We start from the raw sequence: 18220 nt of genomic DNA on the forward strand, positions 1-18220 counted from the left end.
ACAAGATTATAAAATTAAAAAGCTAACAGGAAAATTGATAACAAAAAGTGTAACATTACTCAATGTTACTAATCACCAGGGAAATTGCAAATCAAAACCACAATGAGATATTACCTCACACCTGTTAGAATGGTTATTATGAAAAAAACAAATGACAACAAACACTGACAAGGTTGTAGTGAAACTGGAACTGTTGTGCACTGTTGGTGGGAATGCAAAATGGTGCAGCTGTTATGGAAAACAGTATGGCGGTTCCTCAAAAAATTAAAGAAGAACTACCATATGATCCAGCAGTCCTACTTCTAGGTATTTATCCAAAAGAAGGAAAATCAGGATCTCAAAGAGATATTAGCATTCCCATGTTCACTGCAGCACTATTCACAAAAGTCAAAATATGGAAACAACCAAAATGTGCATCAATGCATGAATGTATTAAAAAATGTGGTATATATATATATATAATGGAATATTATTCAGCCTTAAAAAAGAAGGAAATCCTATGCATGCAACAACATCGATGAACCTGGAGGACATTATGCTAAATGAAATAAGTCAGTCACAAAAGCACAAATATTGCATGATCCCACTTACATGAAGTATCTAAAATAATCAAACTCATGGACGCAAAGAATAGAATTGTAGTTGTCAGGGATTGGAAAAAAAGGAAGGAGGGAGCTGTTAACCAACAGGTACAAAATTTCAGTTATACAAAATGAGCAAGTTCTAGAGATCATCTGTACAAAAATACTGTATTGTACACTTTAAAAATCTGTTAAGAGGGTAGATCTCATGTTAAGTGTTCTTATCACACTAAAATAAAAAAGAAGAAAATAAAATATAAGATTATCCAAATATAAGCAAAAAAAAAAAAAGCGTGGGGAGGAAGGGTTGGAGAAGTACAGGAAGAAAAATAGATGATTTCTGATCCTATGTGGAGTCAATTTGTTTGTAAAGTTTGGGAAGTACAACTGGAGAAGCCAATAGTTGTGGCTATGTGTTGCTTTTCTTGCTCCATTGGGAACCTATCTCAATTTCCCTTTGGCAAATCATCTTTTCCCATTTTTAGTCCATGTAGTTTGCATGAAGACTGTAACCTCTGTAACCCAAGATAAGTTGATGAGCCTTAATTCTGGTAGTTTTGTTAGTACTTTGGGGAAAGTGGAAAATGTAGGATTGCTAGCTTTGATATTTGTAAATCTAGCACTTTGGGGGGCACCACATAGAGTTGCTAAAGAATGAAGCCACTGGGGAAAGCAGAGCTAATGGATGGGAAGAAAGACTGAATTCTAATGTCATCATTTGAGGACCTGGATCCACCCCTGCCTGGATTCCATCCATGCTAAAATGTTTAGTTATACATTCTCTTCTCGGCTTAAGCCAGTTTGAAGTAAGTTTCTGTCATTTGTAATTTCAGAGTCCTGACAGGTATGCTCAATATGTACTTAGTGTTTAACAACTGCTTAAACAAACGCCATTATTATCAGCTATAAGTTAATTCACAGATATAAGGACTTGTCAAAGCTCACCAAACATTCTTAACATCTTTGCCCAGGAATGTTAGTTAAATTCAGGTCAGAGAAGAGCACAAATGGTTTTAACTCTTTCAAAATATTCTGATATTGGGACTTCCCTCGTGGTCCACTGGTTAAGACTCCGCCCTTCCAATGTAGGGGGTGTGGGTTTGATCCCCGGTTGGGGAACTGAAATCCCACATGCCACATGGTGCAACCAAAAAAAAAAAAAAAATTTCTTTACTGAGAAATGTAGAACTTCCAATAATTCAATTACATTTGGTGAATGCATTGGCTATTTGAAACATCGTATTTCCTCCCATTTAGGAAGTAGTATCAACTCTCTACCTCTGTCTCCCACCCTCTCTCTGCAGGCACTGATGGACACACACACACACACACACACACACACACACACACAATGCTTTTTCTTCCATTAGAAAGCAATGTTCGGTCAGTAGTTTATTCGCTATGTTTGTTTTGAAAGATAATTTTGAGCAAAGATAAAACTGAGGCATTCTTAAACAAATATGTTAAAACCCACTGATACTACATGAGTGCTTGAAAGAGATACATTTAGCATATTGATTTCATGCTACTAAAGTCATAAGGAAGATTAGGTTTTTTTTGTTTTTGTTTGTAAAAAATTAGTGATAATCCAAAGGACAATTAGAATCAAAACAATGGATGGCTTGCGAAATGTTATTTCCTTAAATAATCACTTTAATATTTTCTAAAGTATTAATACTTCTATAAGAAAAATTTAATTGCTTATTAGGCATCATGATAATCTCTAATTTTGTAAAACTGTGTCCTTTCCTAAAAGGACATAATTCAATCACCTACTTTCAATAGCAAGCTTTTCATAAAAATCACATTTAGTAACGATTTTTTCTATGAATTTTAAAATTCTGTACAAAGAAACAGATCTATTTAAAAACTTTTTGTAACCTATATAGCTAAACTTTAGAGTAAACCATTTTTGGTAATAAGTTTGCTATATATGGTCAAGATATGGTAACAGGGAAGAGCCAATTTTGACTCCATGTTGGATCTGTTTCTTTGACTTTAACCTTTGCTTTTCGTTGCTTTTGTTATTATAATCATACATAATGGCCTGCCTCAGGGAACCCTGACCCTCTGCCAGAAAGTTAAACTAAAGTGCCTTTGTTCAGCTCACAAGGAGACTATCTGACCCGGCCCACCTGTGAGTGGCTTCAGAAAAGAAGAAATTAACCCATCCCCTCCCCAATGCTGGCCAAGCCAGGCAAAACTAACACCCCTTTTCACTTTACTTCCTCACCTCTTCCCGCTTTCTGTTCTATAAAAGAAAGTGGTATCCAGACCCTGATAAGATGGTTATTTTGAGACATTAGTCTGCCATCTTCTCAGTCTGCCAGCTTTCCGAATAAAGTCGCCATTCCTTACTGGCCTGTACTGTGTGTAGCCAGCATAGCGAGCTTAGACTCAGTAACAATGTGTCAACTTCCTTTAAATTATTATTCAAAATGGATCAAGTTGAAACTAAGACCAATTTTCTCAAGACTTAGTGGGATTAACAACACTGTAACTATTTTAATATACACCAAACTAAGTAAATCTATTTACTTGAGTTAAGCTGAAAAATGTTTGTAAGAAGTGTTTATTGAGCTTTCAGAATGTCCACAGATTCAAATTACACTCACCTTTGTCAGTTAATAAAATACAGTAGTTAGAAGGAACATGTTGAAATCAGAAAATCCATGTTAAAATCAGAAACATTTGGACCATATAGAAAAACTCAAAGTGTACAATGCAATTTAACATAATCTTGTAGATTATAAATGTAGCAGTGAGATATTAAAATGCATACAAGAAAAGAACAAATAGAAACGATACCCTTTTTAGTTGCTGTTCTTTTAGGCTTTTCACTGTCCTTGCAGGCTCAGAAATGAAGTTTTTATAGTTTTCACATATATTGATCCGAGACTGGGCTACCTGCATTGTTCCCTCGAGAAAAGATTTCCAAACAGGATACATGCTCCTAAATTCAAAGAGGGACAGAAAAGTATTAGGCAGAGGAAAGGAAGAATAAGTTGTCTAACCTTTTGCTCACTGGCTAGCACTGACAAAATAAATGTTTTCTTTATAGTTTAAAGTGTATTTATATTGGTTCATAGGTAGTAGTATTTTTAGCATATATAACAAGTAGAAACTTGGAATACACTCTATTCCTCTATAGCTTGACAATGGGCTATTTTGATTCACTAGCTATTCTTGATACTGGAGTAAAGTGATACAAGGATTACAATTCTAGACAAAGCTAACACTATAAAAATTAGTGAATACTTCAGACTTTCCAGGCCTTTCACTGTTTCAGGAGTATCATTATGAATATCAAGTTTCATTATTTCATTATGCTATTTTCCTGATTTTACAGATGAGGTAACTGAGGCTCAGATAGATTTAGAGCAGCAGTCCCCAACCTTTTTGGCACCAGGGACTGGTTTCATGGAAGACAATTTTTCCACAGACGGGGGGCGAGAGGGGAGAATATGGTTTAGACGGTAATGCGAGCAATGGTTCAGGTGGTAATGTGAGCGACAGGGAGCAGCAGATGAAGCTCTGCTAGCTCGCCCGCCCGCCGCTCACCTCCTGCTGTGCGGCCCGGTGATGGGGGGGGGGACCGCTGATTTAGAGGATCACTCTAGATCACAATAGAGTGTGGCAATACTGAGATACAGACGAATACCTCTAAAGTACATTTTCTTTCAACCATATTATATTGCTCTCTTACAGAAACTGATGTGCTGGAAAAAAAATCATGAACAACTGCTTATGTTCTTGAGAAGTCTATTTGTTAGAGAAAAGAAGTCTATGGTATCATTGCTCTACATCTGTTTCTCTGTTGTAATAATGCTTCGCCAGCATCACGTTGCGGCCTGGAGTCATTCCAAGCAAGTCCCATCACCTTTACTTGATAAATGTGCTCTCAGAAATCTTTTGGTAAAGTCAAAGAATTATTCATCCTTTGCTTTCTGTAGCCAACTTCCTTTTTCAAACCTTCTCTTCTGCTTTGCTAAATGCCTTAGTCAGTCCCAACATGCTCCTAAACTAGTTATAAACATATTTTATAACTTACCATAACAGTGAATGGTACCTTGTTAAAAAGAGATACTTGCACTGATAGATTATAATATCCATCTCCTAAGATTTCCCTTCTTGTGTCACGTGGATTTCCTACTATAGCAATGTATGGGACCGTGTGCTACATAAAATGCTAGCTGTGGGTCAATGGATGACAGTGTGAAAACAAGAAAAAGAAAATTTGCCTGGGTCTCCATCCTACTTGGAACTAAAAAAAACTTGAAACTGCACTTCTCAACCAAGGGAATAGTTTGTGTAATGGATTAGTAGTTTGTAATACACCAAATACATCAGTTTCGATGGAAATATTCACTTATTTAAGCAGAGGTATATTACTTTCCCTTTGGAAAAAAGAGTCAGTGTGTTCTGCCACCAAAAACTGTCAGCATAAAAGCAATGATGGGCTTAAGAAGAGCAAAATGAATACAAGTAATAAATGTTAACTAAACCTATTGTGGTAATCATTTTATCAATATATGTAAATCAAACCATCATGTTGTACATCTCAAACTTATACAGTGATATATGTCAATTATTTTTCAATAAAACTGGAATAAAAACCCAGCAAAATTAATGTCCTCCATGACCTTAATGCATGACTACCAATGGAATCTAGAATGTAAACTCACCACAGAACCTCCTAAGCAGTCCAGATAATTGATTTTCTCAGAGAATGCACCGAGAGAAAAATTCAGTACTATGTTTTGCAATTATTAATTTATACTTAATACACATTTTTAAATCATAATGAAAATGAGCAAGGACAATTATGAATTGTAATCCGAAGGAAGGAAGGAATAAAGGAAAGAAGGAAGGACAGAGGAGGGGAATAAGGAGGAAACTATGCTCACCCCTTAGGTAGCACCCTTTTCCTTTTACCTCTTCATCTAGTTGACTGTTGCTCATCCTTCAAACCTCAACTTAAACGTAACTTCCTCAGGGAAGTCTCAGGATCACCACCAAGCCAATGCACAGACTCAATCAAGTCCCTCCCTGTTATTTGTTCACATGGTTCTAGCACTATTCCTTCAATTATAAATAGTTTTATGTTAATTGTTAATGTTTGTCCCTCTCACTATAGTAAAAGTTTCATAAAGGGTACATGTCTTTCTCACAATTGTATTGCTATTTCTAGGGCCTAGCACATGGCCTAACCATTAGAAAGGTTATAATCAGTATGTGTTGAATGAAAAAAAATGATTGAATGGATGAAAGTATAAATTATGAGGACTGTACAACAAAAAGAAAAATCCTTTCATTACAGAGTTTAAAAAGAGATCTTTAGAGACTAGCAGACAAATAAATAGCAGGCAAACATATTCACAACAATGACACACCATGAAACTCACAAAATTCGGTTACCAGTCAGTCAGAAGACCGGGGTTCAAGTTCTAGTTTAACCAATATAATCGTACGTAGCACATCTCACTATACTTTCATTTCCTCAACTGGCAAATGGAAAAATAACAAAAATACCAGCACCATGCAGCTCACAGGGCTATTTTAACAATTAAATGAAAATGATGTGAAAATTCTTGCCACACAGATTCTTTTAAATGAATAAATAGTAATAGTCACAGAATTGTAGAAGCAATAGAAGTACTTCTTGTTAACACAATAGTGGTAGTTCCAATGGCAGTGGTGTTTTTCATTCCAATTGTGAAAAAATAATAATGGGTTATAGAGTGATTTTCTAAAAATTTTATTTCACTAGGCTTCATATATATAATTTTGAAACATAAGGAAATGTATCAAGCATTTATGGTACTTTGTTATTCTGCTCAGGTCAGGAAATGAGGCTCAAAATTATATAAGAAAAGAAGAAAATTCTTTTAAGAACCTATCTCATGCTAGGCACTATGTCATGTATTTTACATCTGTCATATCATTTAATCCTCATGACAACTTTGTAAAGTAGGCATTATCCTCATTTTGCAGAGGAGAAAAAGTAAGGCTTGGAGAGGTTGTGAAATTTTTCTACAGCTATTCACCAGGAAATAGTACTCTCATGGTCATAACCTAAACTTTGCCATTAACAATAACTACCCCTCTGCTCTAATACCAATTTAATCATCTAATCTCTGACCAACACCTCTTGTTTCCACTCACTCCCTTTAGGATTCTCACTTCAACAATTATTCAACCCTATCACAGCCCACACAATCCATTTCATCCTACCTCCTTTCCACTGTCTTTCACTCCCTCTCATAATCTCCCTTTACAGCTCCTTACCCAGCCTAGATTTCATGGTCCACCATTATGATCACCCTCTAACGTACACCCTAGCTGAGCATGGGCTTTCTCTAGTTGTGGCAAGTGGGGGCTACTCTTGGTTGCGGTGCGCGGGCTTCCCCTTGCGGTGGCTTCTCTTGTTGCGGAGCTCGGACTCTAGGCACGCGGGCTTCAGTAGTTGTGGCACGCGGGCTTCAGTAGTTGTGGCACGCGGGCTTCAGCAGTTGTGGCACATGGGCTCAGTAGTTGTGGCACGTGGGCTCTAGAGCGCAGGCTCAGTAGTTGTGGCACACAGTCTTAGTTGTTCCATGGCATGTGGGATCTTCCCGGACCAGGGATCAAACCTGTGTCCCCTGCCTTCGCAGGCAGATTCCCATCCACTGCGCCACCAGGGAAGTCCTCTTTCGGTCATTATAATCTACAAATTCCAAACTTGGTTAAATCCAAAATTCTGTTTACACCATACCAATGTCTGTGCAATAGAACGTTGCTGGAGTAAACAATAATCATGCTGCCTAGTCTCACTTTCAACTGAAGTCAAATAATCCCTTAGTGCCCCCCAGCAATCCTACTATACTCCCCTAATCCACTTATTTGCTCACTCTTCTAGATAATTATTTCCCACCTTTTCCTCTCATCTCAAATGAGAGATATGACCACACTTTCAGCTGATAATGAAGTATGAAGATAATGTCCACATGCTCCCTCCACATCTACCTATCTCCCTGCTTTTGCACCCATACACTGTGTCATCCCTCTTTTTACTCCAATGAATTACCTGTGCTCTGAAGGCCAACTCTTCACATCTGTATATATAACCTCTAACTCAACAGCAATCCAGTAATTGTGCTTTCTCCTACAATATCAACTTTTCCCTCTCTACTGGATCATACTCATATAATGTCTTGCATCTTAAAAAAAAAAAAAAAAGCCCTCCATCAACCCTCCATTTCTCTCCAGCTACCACCCCAATGTCTGCTCCCTTTAACAGCAAAACTCCTCAAAAGAAATGTCTGAAATTACTGTTTCCACTTCTCCTCCTGGTCACTCTTGATTCAATTCAAATAAGGTTTTAGCATCCACCATTCTGAAATTACTTGTCAAGGTCATCAAAGATCTCCCTGTGGCTAATCCCAATAGTCAATTCAAGCTTTGGGCCTATTATTCAGTCTATCAGCAGTACTGACCTAGTTTATCCTTCTTGAAATTCTATCTTTACTTGGCTTCTAGCTCTCTTATAGCTTCTTATAGCTCTCTCTCTTGGTCTAGCCTTATCTCACTAGCCACAATTTAGGCTCCTTTGCTAGTTCCTCTTCATCTCATTGCCCTGTAAATGCTAGAGTGTCCCCACAGTCAGCTTCTTCTCTTCACACTCACTCTTTAGATAAGCTCATGCAGTCTCAAGGCTTTAAATACTGTCACTATGCTGACTATTCCTGAATTTTTAATTCAGACATCTTCCCTAACCCCTCAGTTGCCTATTTAACATATCCAACTTGGATATTTAGTAGGTGTCTTAAAACTAACATGTCCAAAAACAAATTCTTGATTTCCCTAAAATCTGTTGTTAATCTATTCCATCTCATTGACAGCTACTCAAACCTCTAGTTGTTCAAGCCCAAACCCCTAGAATCATCATTGATTCCTCCTTTTTTTCTCATATTCCACATCAGATTCACCAAGAAATACTGTTCACTAGACTTTAAAAATATAATGGAATCTGATTACTGTCTATCTCTTCCACCGCTACTAATGGTTTCAGCCACCATTATATCTCGTGCCTGGATTACTATAATAGCCTAAATGACCTCTCTCTGATTTTGCTCTTGTCTCCCTAAAGTCTAGGCTCTACACAGTATATCCACTGCAGTGCCAACCACTTCTTGGTACTCTGTTTTCTTTTAACTATGCTTACTGTCCTTGTCACCAAGTGACAATGTTTAATTACTCATATGCTTATTGTCCTGTCTTCTTTCACTAGAATGAAGACTCCATGCAGCAGCAGCTTTGTTTTATTCACTCTTGTATCCTCAGCACCTAGAACAGGGTCTGGCACAGCAGGCACTCATTCAATATATATTTACAGGAGGAAGGAGAGGAGGGAATGATGGAGATTAGATTCAAACCCAGATCTGTCTGGCTCCCAAACCTCTGCTCTTCTGCTGACATAAGATTGTTCTAGGTCCAGCATTACTATTAAAGAATTTTTAAAGAGTCTCTTCACTTTAAAAAAGGTGTATACTAAGTTCTTTGTGTATGTCTTACACAATTTGTGCCTCATATCTCCTATACCATTATTATTTTTTGTTAAAATGACTCACCTTTTAAACTAAAATATATGTATCTTACTACTTCATATTCCACTCTAATTGAAAAATAAAACTTGCCATAATAATTAAGTTTTAATTAGTAAAATTCAAAAATATTGATCCATATACCACCTAAAATCTCGCTGTGAACTATTTCTCATATGACTATTACACTGGAAAACAGAGAAAACCTTATCAGGGAAAATTTTTATTAAGAAATAAACCAACAAATTTATTTTGACTGTAGTGGTGGCCACATGAATCTACATATGTGATACAACACCACAGAACTTAATATGCATACACCTACATACACACAAATAAGTACATGTAAAACTGGTGAATTCTAAATTAGATTGGTGGATCGTATCAATATCAATTTCCTGGTTGTGATGTTGTATTATAGTTACGCAAGTTATTACTACTGGGGGAAGTGGGTGAAGAGTATAAGAACACTCTTTGTATTATTTCTTAAAACTGCACATGAATCTATAATTTTTTTTTAAGTAAAAACAAAAGTTTAACAAACAAAAATCACAGATCTACCCTTGGCCTGGAATACAGCACCACACATCAAGAAGACTCTAGAAAATGTGACAAGTTAAATTCATAATCTAAGATTAAGTTACACAGTGACTGATAACAGGAGAAAGTATGGTGTTTAATAAATAAGTGTTCATGTATTGCTGTTTTTGGTAGTAGGAAGGGAGACTATCCTCAGCCTAGGTAACAGAAGTAAAGGCAGGGAGAATGACGATACTCAGTCCAGTTGAGGAGTGATAAGAACTGCAGTACAACTGTAGCTTAAGGTGCCCAAGGATTGGGGAACCAAGCATGAAAAAAGGAGAAATGGCCAGAAAGGAGCAAAGAAAGGTAATTTGGGGTCAGGATTCTTCCTGGCTTTTGATATCATTAAAAAAACACTTTTTTTAATTTCATACTATTAGCAAGGAGAAACAATAGAAGATTTTCAAGTAGGGGGTGAGAGTAGGCCTATTTTACAAAGACATACAGACGTACAGGTTGGTGGTACTGTGGCAATGAAATTGTGAAGGGGAGAGATCACAGACAGAGAAGCAGCTACTTAACATTCCTAACAGAAGATGAGGTCTGAAAAGAAGTCACAGTTGGAGGCAGCTGACTTGTTGGTTCCCAAGCTGAAGAGTTAATAAAAACACAGATCATTACTAGTTTATAGGCAATATTTAAAGATAGAAATATAGATAAGATTACTTAAAACAGTCACAAGAGAGCTGAGGGAACTCCAAGAAATATTTACATAGAAAGGACTTGCTATGGTCTGAATGCTTGTGGTCCCCTGAAATTCATATGTGGAAATCCTAATCCCCAAAGGTGACGATGGTATTAGGAGGTGAGGCTTTGCAGAGGTGAAGGCAGAATAGTGCCGTTATAAAAGAGACCCCACAGAGCTCCCAAACCCCTTCTACCAAGTAAGGGCACAGCTAAAAGTTGAAAAGTCTGCAACTCAGAAGAGGGACTTCACCAGAACCTGACCATGCCGGCATCTTTGTCTTGGACTTCAGTCTCAAGAACTGTGAGAAATAAATTTCTCTTACTTATAAGCCACCCAGTCTGTGGTATTTTGTTATAGCAGCCTGAACAGACTAAGACAGGACTGAAAAACCTGTCCTCAAAGATTAAAAAAAAAAAAAAAAGGTCTTAGAGAAAGTATTATTACGGAAGTCTAGTTTCCAGGCAAACGGGGGTGGGTTTAATGGCATTAAATAGTACATGTATCATCAGACTGGCAAAAATTTTCAAAGATTGACCATGTGCCCTGTTGGTAAAAAATAAAAAGAAATGGGTAGTTTCAAATCAAATTTGAAGACATGTAAAATATACTAAGACAGAGTTTATGAAGGTTAATTTATAGTTTCACATTTTAAATGTATAAACCCTTTGACCCAGCATGTCCCCCTCTAAGAATTAACCCTTAGATATACTTTCACAATGCACAAAGATATAACTATGTGCATATGTGAGTTATCCACTGCAGCATTATTTGCAATAGTAATAAACTAACTACCAACAGAGAAATGGATAACAAACTATAATTTACCCACACTATGGCACTAACATAGCCATTAAAAAGAAGAGGGGACCTGAACAAACCAACTTGAAGGGACATCTAAAATAGACTCCTTAGAAAACGGAACCCTCATACACTGTTGGTAGGAATGTAAACTGGGCAGCCACTATGGAAAACAGTATGGAGGTTCCTTAAAAAACTAAAAATAGAGTTACTATATGATCCAGCAATCCCACTCCTGGGCATATACCCGGAAAAGATGAAAACTCTAATTCAAAAAGATACATGCACTCCAATGTTTGCAGTGGTACTATTTATAATAGCCAAGACATGGAAGCAACCTAAGTGTCTATTAACAGATAAGTGGATAAAGAAGATGTGATTGATACACACACACACACACACACACACACACACACACACACAATGGAATGTTACTCAGCCATTAAAAAGGATGAAATATTGCCATTTGCAGCAACATGGATGGACCTAGGGATTATCATACAGAGTGAAGTAGGCCCTACAGAGAAAGACAAATACTACATGATATCACTTATATGTGGAATCCAAAAAAATAATACAAATGAACTTATTTACAAAACAGAAACAGACTCACAGACAGAGAAAACAGACTTCTGGTTACCGAAGGGGAAAGAGGAGGGGGAGGGATAAATTAAGAGTAGGGGATTAACAGATACATACCACTATATATAAAATAGATAAACAATAAGGATTTACTGTATAGCACAGGGAACTACATTCAATATCTAGTAATAACCTATAATGGAAAAGAATCAGAAAAAAATATATGTATGTGTAACTGAAGAATCACTTTGGTGTACACCTGAAACTAACACTGTAAATCAACCATATTTAAATAAAAATAAAAAATAAAGTAAAATAGACTCCTTAGGTGTGTGTATGGAAGGTGTATGTGTGGAGGGAATTACAAAAGCATTATGTATATAATAATTCTAGTTCTGTTAAAAGCAGCACAACTGTTTATGTTCATGTATGCACTGCACAGGAAAAATATGGAAGAAAAGACCACATACTTCTAACAGCAATTACTCTAGTAGAAATGTGGATGGAAGATGCTTGGCAAAGAGGATGAGGTACACTTTATACTCTGTTACACATTCAACAAGCATGCATTATTTGGGTAAGAATTTTTAAATTAACAATACAAATATAAACACAAAAAAGTTAAAGGGAAATTTTAATTGACTGGGGCTGAAATAAACTCCTAATAAACAAACAAACAAACAAACAAAAAATGGCAACTGCCATTCTCACCCTCAATCCTGATCTACTGTCTTTTTTCACTATGGCACCACCATCCTCTCAGTTGCCTAAGTTAAAAAACCTGGGAGTCATTCTACAACCCTTCCTCTCCCTCCCTCTACTTCGTCCTTCAGTTAGTAAATATTTATCAAATGCTTTCTATGTTCCAAGAACTATTTTAGATACTGAGAAAACTACTTTATAGTTTGACAGTTACAGAAAACTGTTTGTAGTCTGTCTCAGAACAAATTTGACAAACACAAAAACAAAACTGCCAAATCAATAGCAAGTCCTCTAGCTTCAGTTTTCTAAATATCTCTGAAATCTGCCCCACAGCCTAATTTCTACGATAATTTTCATGGTTCAAATAAGAAATGATGAGGGATTAAATTCCTGCAATTCTATTCTTTCTGAATTCTTCCTCATATCCCGTTAGTCCACCTTCATACCCCTTTAGTCCACCTTCATACAGTTACTAAAGTATGTTGAACTTGTCATTCCTCTTATGGAAATTCTTTGATGCTTCTGTTATCTTCTGAATAAAAAAGAAACTCTGTGATATGCAAAGTCCTTCATGATGCCTATCTAGGTATCCTCCAGGTCCACCACTCCTCTTACCCTCCAACCCATACACACTTCATTGCTACCTAACATTCATATTTTCTCATGTCTCCCTGCATTTAAGGTGTTACTTCTGCTTAGAATTCCTTCTGCCCAATGCTGACAAACTCCTGCACATCCTTTAAGACTCAGCTCTAGAAGCCTAGGTTTTCCTCTACAGTCCCAATGCACCTCTACTACTACCCAATATCGCAACTGTTTATAGTGGCTATCTCCTTTAAGCTCCTTAACAACAGGCACCATACCTTCTACTCTCTTTAATCCTGAAGTCTACTTTAACAACTAGCATGTAAATAGATATTTCACATCTATCTCATAAAGAAAGAATGAATGAGGGACTCCCCTAATGGTGCAGTAGTTAAGAATCCACCTGCCAATGCAGGGGACAGGGGTTCGACCCTGGGAAGATCCCACATGCTGCGGAGCAACTAAGCCTGTGTGCCACAACTACTGAGCCTGTGCTCTAGAGACCATGAGCCACAACTACTGAGCCTGTGCTCTAGAGACCATGAGCCACAACTACTGAGCCCGCATGCCACAACTACTGAAGCCCATGCGCCTAGAGCCCATGCTCCACAACAAGAGAAGCCACCGCAGTGAGAAGACCACACACCACAACGAAGAGTAGCCCCCACTCACCGCAATTAGAGAAAGCCTGTGTGCAGCAACAAAGACCCAATGCAGCCAAAAATAAATTAATTAATTAATAAAAAAAGAATGAAAAAAGAAAGAATGAATGAATAAATGACTGAGTGTTTACATAGCTGTGTGACCTTGAGTAAAGCATACAACCCAAGACTTAGTTCCCTCATATATAAAAAGGGGATAATCATATGCACCTCACAGGTTTGATTATCACGTTTTGATAATCATGGGAGATAAAGTTCCTAGCATAGTATCTGGTATACAGTAAATATTTAGTAAAAGTTGGCTTAACATACTTTTAAAAATTAGGTTGCATAAGCTAGCCTGGGAGCAGAACCTTATCCTTATTTCTTTGGTAACCTGCATCCTGAATTTCAAACAAACTTGGAATAGAACCTATCTGTAAGTTGGAGTCCTTCTTTACTCTCTAGCAACCAGTCTCTTCCTTGGTCAGGCTTTCCTCATGCCAGCAATACTGAACATATCATTCTCACTTTCACCTCAAGGCTTTGCTCTGCTTGTCTCTTTCGCCTAGGGTTTCATCTCCTCTCTTTTCCCCCCTTAGCTGAACTTTGTAGATACTGAAAAGTCCACAAGAAAATTCCTATATTTATTTCCTGTTTTGCTTTATTATTCCATATTGCAACTACAGATGTATTATTTATAGCTATCATGCCACCTTCCAAGTTATCAGTCTTGCAACTGTGAAGAACTATTAAGGTTTCTTGTGTATCCTGCAGTTTTACATCTCCATTAAGAAATTACCTGATGATCCAGCAACTTGATTTCATATTCAGATTCCAAACCACACACTTCAATACTGAGTTCTTAATTACCCTGGATTCTCTGCTATTGTTTCATGAGTAATAATTAGTCTTAACTTCAACCAGACTGCAAGCTCTGAAATCCTGTCTTTGACTTCTGGTTCCCTCAACACTAAGGACAGTCTTGAGCACAAAAGCTATTAAATACTTCCAAATTAACTGCAAAAAAGACACCAAATTCTAAACAAAATTATAAATATTTTAAAGACATCTGTATGAAGACACAATTTATATTCCATTGTTGTCTACCTTCTTTAAAATTTGTATGTGGAAAAAAAAATTTGTATGTGGGATATTGACTAATCAATTTCTAGATACCTTGTGGGTGTGTCTGTATACTATGTATATATACATATATATAAAATATATATAATTTAGAAACTCTTTTCCCCTAGGCTCACAGAATCCTATCTTTCCAAATGTAGGATTTGTTTCAGAAGTAAGAATCAATAATGATAGAAATTACAATCTTGTTTCATTATTTTTGTGATAATGTGTTTCATTTATAGGACACTGAGGAAACAATTTGTGTTCCATTGTCATCTATCTGCTTTAAATTCCTTATGTGGGTATCAGTTAAACAAAATGGAATCTTGGCTTAAGACATATGAAAATGATCTATTTCATATACAATATATATGTTGTAGAACATTAACATTGTCTGATAATTTTGATATTATATCTAAAAACACAGCAGAGGAAAGAAGCAATTTTTTAAAAAACTGGAGTCTATGTTGTATACATGTGACATGGCTCTGTGTGAAACCAGTTTTAAAGAAAATGGGCAAGAGCTACTTATTAAGTTACCTGTAATCATTCCGATCATCAGCTTTTATTCCAGGCCAATCTCTCTTCAGATATTGACTAGCCAACTTCTGAATACCCTGTTAAAAAATACATATTTAATATAATAACATATAATATAAATTATAAAATAAGTATTGTGCTATAAAGGAAGCTCTTTTCCTTAAAATACATTACTTAGCAAATCCCATCTTTCCATATGTAAATTTAATTCAGAAGTAAAGAACCAATGATAAATGGTAGAACACCATAACTTGTTTCATTATTTTCAAAGTCTTCTCTCGTCCTCATTTTTAGGAAAAAGGTGAGTATAAAGATGAGAAAATTGAAACTTAATTGAAATGCTTTCCACGTCACCAAACTATGTGACCAGCCATAAAAACGAACTACCCCGGTATATCACAGGGAGCACAGCTGTCCACCTCCACAGAGCTCTGATTACTCAGCTTGACATCTCAATTTTCCATCACTCCTCTGCTGTGGCATATACTGCATTTCTGAATCCCAGCAGTCAAACTCATATACCAGGAAAGACTACAACACATTCAATTTGGAGCAGACAGATAAACACTGGCTTGTAAAATTAATGGACAAACCTTGTTGCTATTCCATACTAGTAATTTTCAAGACAGACTTTAAGAGTTTTTTTCTTTTTAAATAATACCATGGCACAAATCACTTAAAATGAAAAAATTAGTTTCACAAAGAAATACTCACTTATTGTTATCCATACAAACATGAACCTGGACAAAACAAGAGTATCCATAATAGGTACAGGATTTTATTGGCAAGGTTAAACTACTCACTCTGAATATAGAGCATACTACTTTTAGAAGGAAACATATGTGGTTCCCTAACACTGTAACAGGGTCCAATGTAATGAATCAGAAATCATTAACTTTGGGATATTCATCTCTATATATGCAACTTTAAAAAGAACAAATAAAATGCTGAGATGAAGAACAATCACAGTAACTGCCTGCCTACTTTAAGCAGAAGCTGCTCAAGTAAAATCAGTGGTGCATTCTATACATGGTACCTTTCTACTAAGGTCTGCTGCCAAATCAATTTGGCTTAATTAAATCCATTGTTGAATGTTTCTGTTTACCATTATTTCAATGAGCCCAAAGGGTAGCAGGAACTACAGAGAAGCTCCTTTGAATCTCGAGTTCCTTTTGAATTTGGCAATAGTTTGGTTTCACTATTTTCAGGTCCTATGTATTCTGAAAACTCGCATATAACTGCATATCCACAATACTTCCACTTACATACCTTGCACTTTGGGGAATACAATTACTTAGTCTTCCCTGAATACGTACAGAATTTTTTTTTCACTTCTGTACCTTGTTCACACCGTTCTTTATTTGTATGAAATCTCTTCCCACCACTCCCATTCCTACCAGCTGAGTTCTTGCTGCCCCTTCTTTAAACTGATTTTTAAATTTCCGAACACAAAATATTCAAAAGTATATAAAGAAAAATGTGGAAAGTTTAAATGCCTAAATGTTTGGTTTCATTTCATTAAAAGAGAATAGTGTAGGGCTTCCCTGGTGGCGCAGTGGTTGGGAGTCCGCCTGCCGATGCAGGGGACGCGGGTTCGTGCCCCGGTCCGGGAGGATCCCACATGCCGCGGAGCGGCTGGGCCCGTGGGCCATGGCCGCTGAGCCTGAGCGTCCGGAGCCTGTGCTCCGTGGCGGGAGAGGCTGCAGCAGTGGGAGGCCTGCGTACCGCAAAAAAAAAAAAAAAAAAAAGAATAGTTTATCATTATTTCTGCATTTATTAGCTTGAATTCTTTTTTAAAGAACTATCCCTCCTGGACTGTTTGGGTATGCTGAGGTACAGTTCTCAGAGGAAAGGCAAGATAAATACTTGACTGTCCAGTTTTGGTCCAAAAGTGAACAATGAATTTTTAAAGTAACATTATGAACTCACATATTTTGAATAATGGATGTGTTTCAATCTACTGCAGTCACAATTCTCTTGATGCTCCAAATGCTACATCTGTGGTCAGTGGGAGCTCCTCCAAGTTGGCTCCCATATCATGACCCCAATAGACTTTAATAATTTCTTTGTTTTCTTTTACAGTCCCTATTCCAGATCTGCAGTAAGCTAGTTTTCCAAGGAATTCTGATTACTTTCAGAGAGAAACCATATTTAGAGACCACAATCTAGGTACTTCCTTATCCTTTTGGTCTTACTTTGTATCTTTCTCTAAGAGGGCTTTCCTAATCACTGTATACAAAGTAGCTCACCCTTCAGTCAGTTGCTCTCTCTCTCATCAGCCTACTGTATTCATAACCCTTATACATTGTTACTGTCTGGTTTAAATATGCTTTGCCTATTTGCTGACTATAAGCTCCATCAGGTACAGATCTTGTCTTTTTCTTTCTTTCTTTTTTTTTTAATCACTATGTCTCCAGGCTATAGCAAAGAGCCTAGTATTTAGTTGATACCAACAATGTTCCCTGACTGCACGAATAAATGCCACCTACATTATTCCATTTCTAATGTATAATACTCAAACTCCTTTTGTGTTGTTGCCATTCTGAGTTAGAAATGTTTAGATCAAAATTTCTCTGGTTCCCTAATTTTCATAGACTCAAATAAAAAAAAACATATATCAGATTTCTAAGATTATGACCAGATGGTTTTTATACAATAAATAAATAAGTTCCTTAGTAAATTATAGTCAAATTTGACCATCTCCATTACTGAAAGGGAACATATGTGTAAGATACTCTGAAGCAATGAAAAAAGTTTATTCCATATTTAGAAGGCAGTACATATTAATTTTTATGAAGATTCAAGTAAGTT

At 36.7% G+C, this 18220-nt stretch overlaps 1 protein-coding gene across 2 annotated transcripts in view; it reads right to left on the minus strand.

Moving 5' to 3' along the window:
• Window positions 1–18220, minus strand: part of FCHSD2 (FCH and double SH3 domains 2) — a 293011-nt gene that overhangs the window by 157793 nt on the left and 116998 nt on the right. For both annotated transcript variants that reach the window (XM_060159945.1, XM_060159944.1), the window contains exons 4-5: window positions 15410–15486; window positions 3390–3534 (exon numbers count right to left, since the gene is read on the minus strand). In XM_060159945.1, the coding sequence (XP_060015928.1) occupies window positions 3390–3534; window positions 15410–15486 (222 nt within the window). The remainder of the gene's footprint in view (window positions 1–3389; window positions 3535–15409; window positions 15487–18220) is intronic.

This window comes from Lagenorhynchus albirostris, chromosome 9 (genome assembly GCF_949774975.1).
Source record: "Lagenorhynchus albirostris chromosome 9, mLagAlb1.1, whole genome shotgun sequence".
Classification (NCBI taxonomy): Eukaryota; Metazoa; Chordata; class Mammalia; order Artiodactyla; family Delphinidae; genus Lagenorhynchus; species Lagenorhynchus albirostris.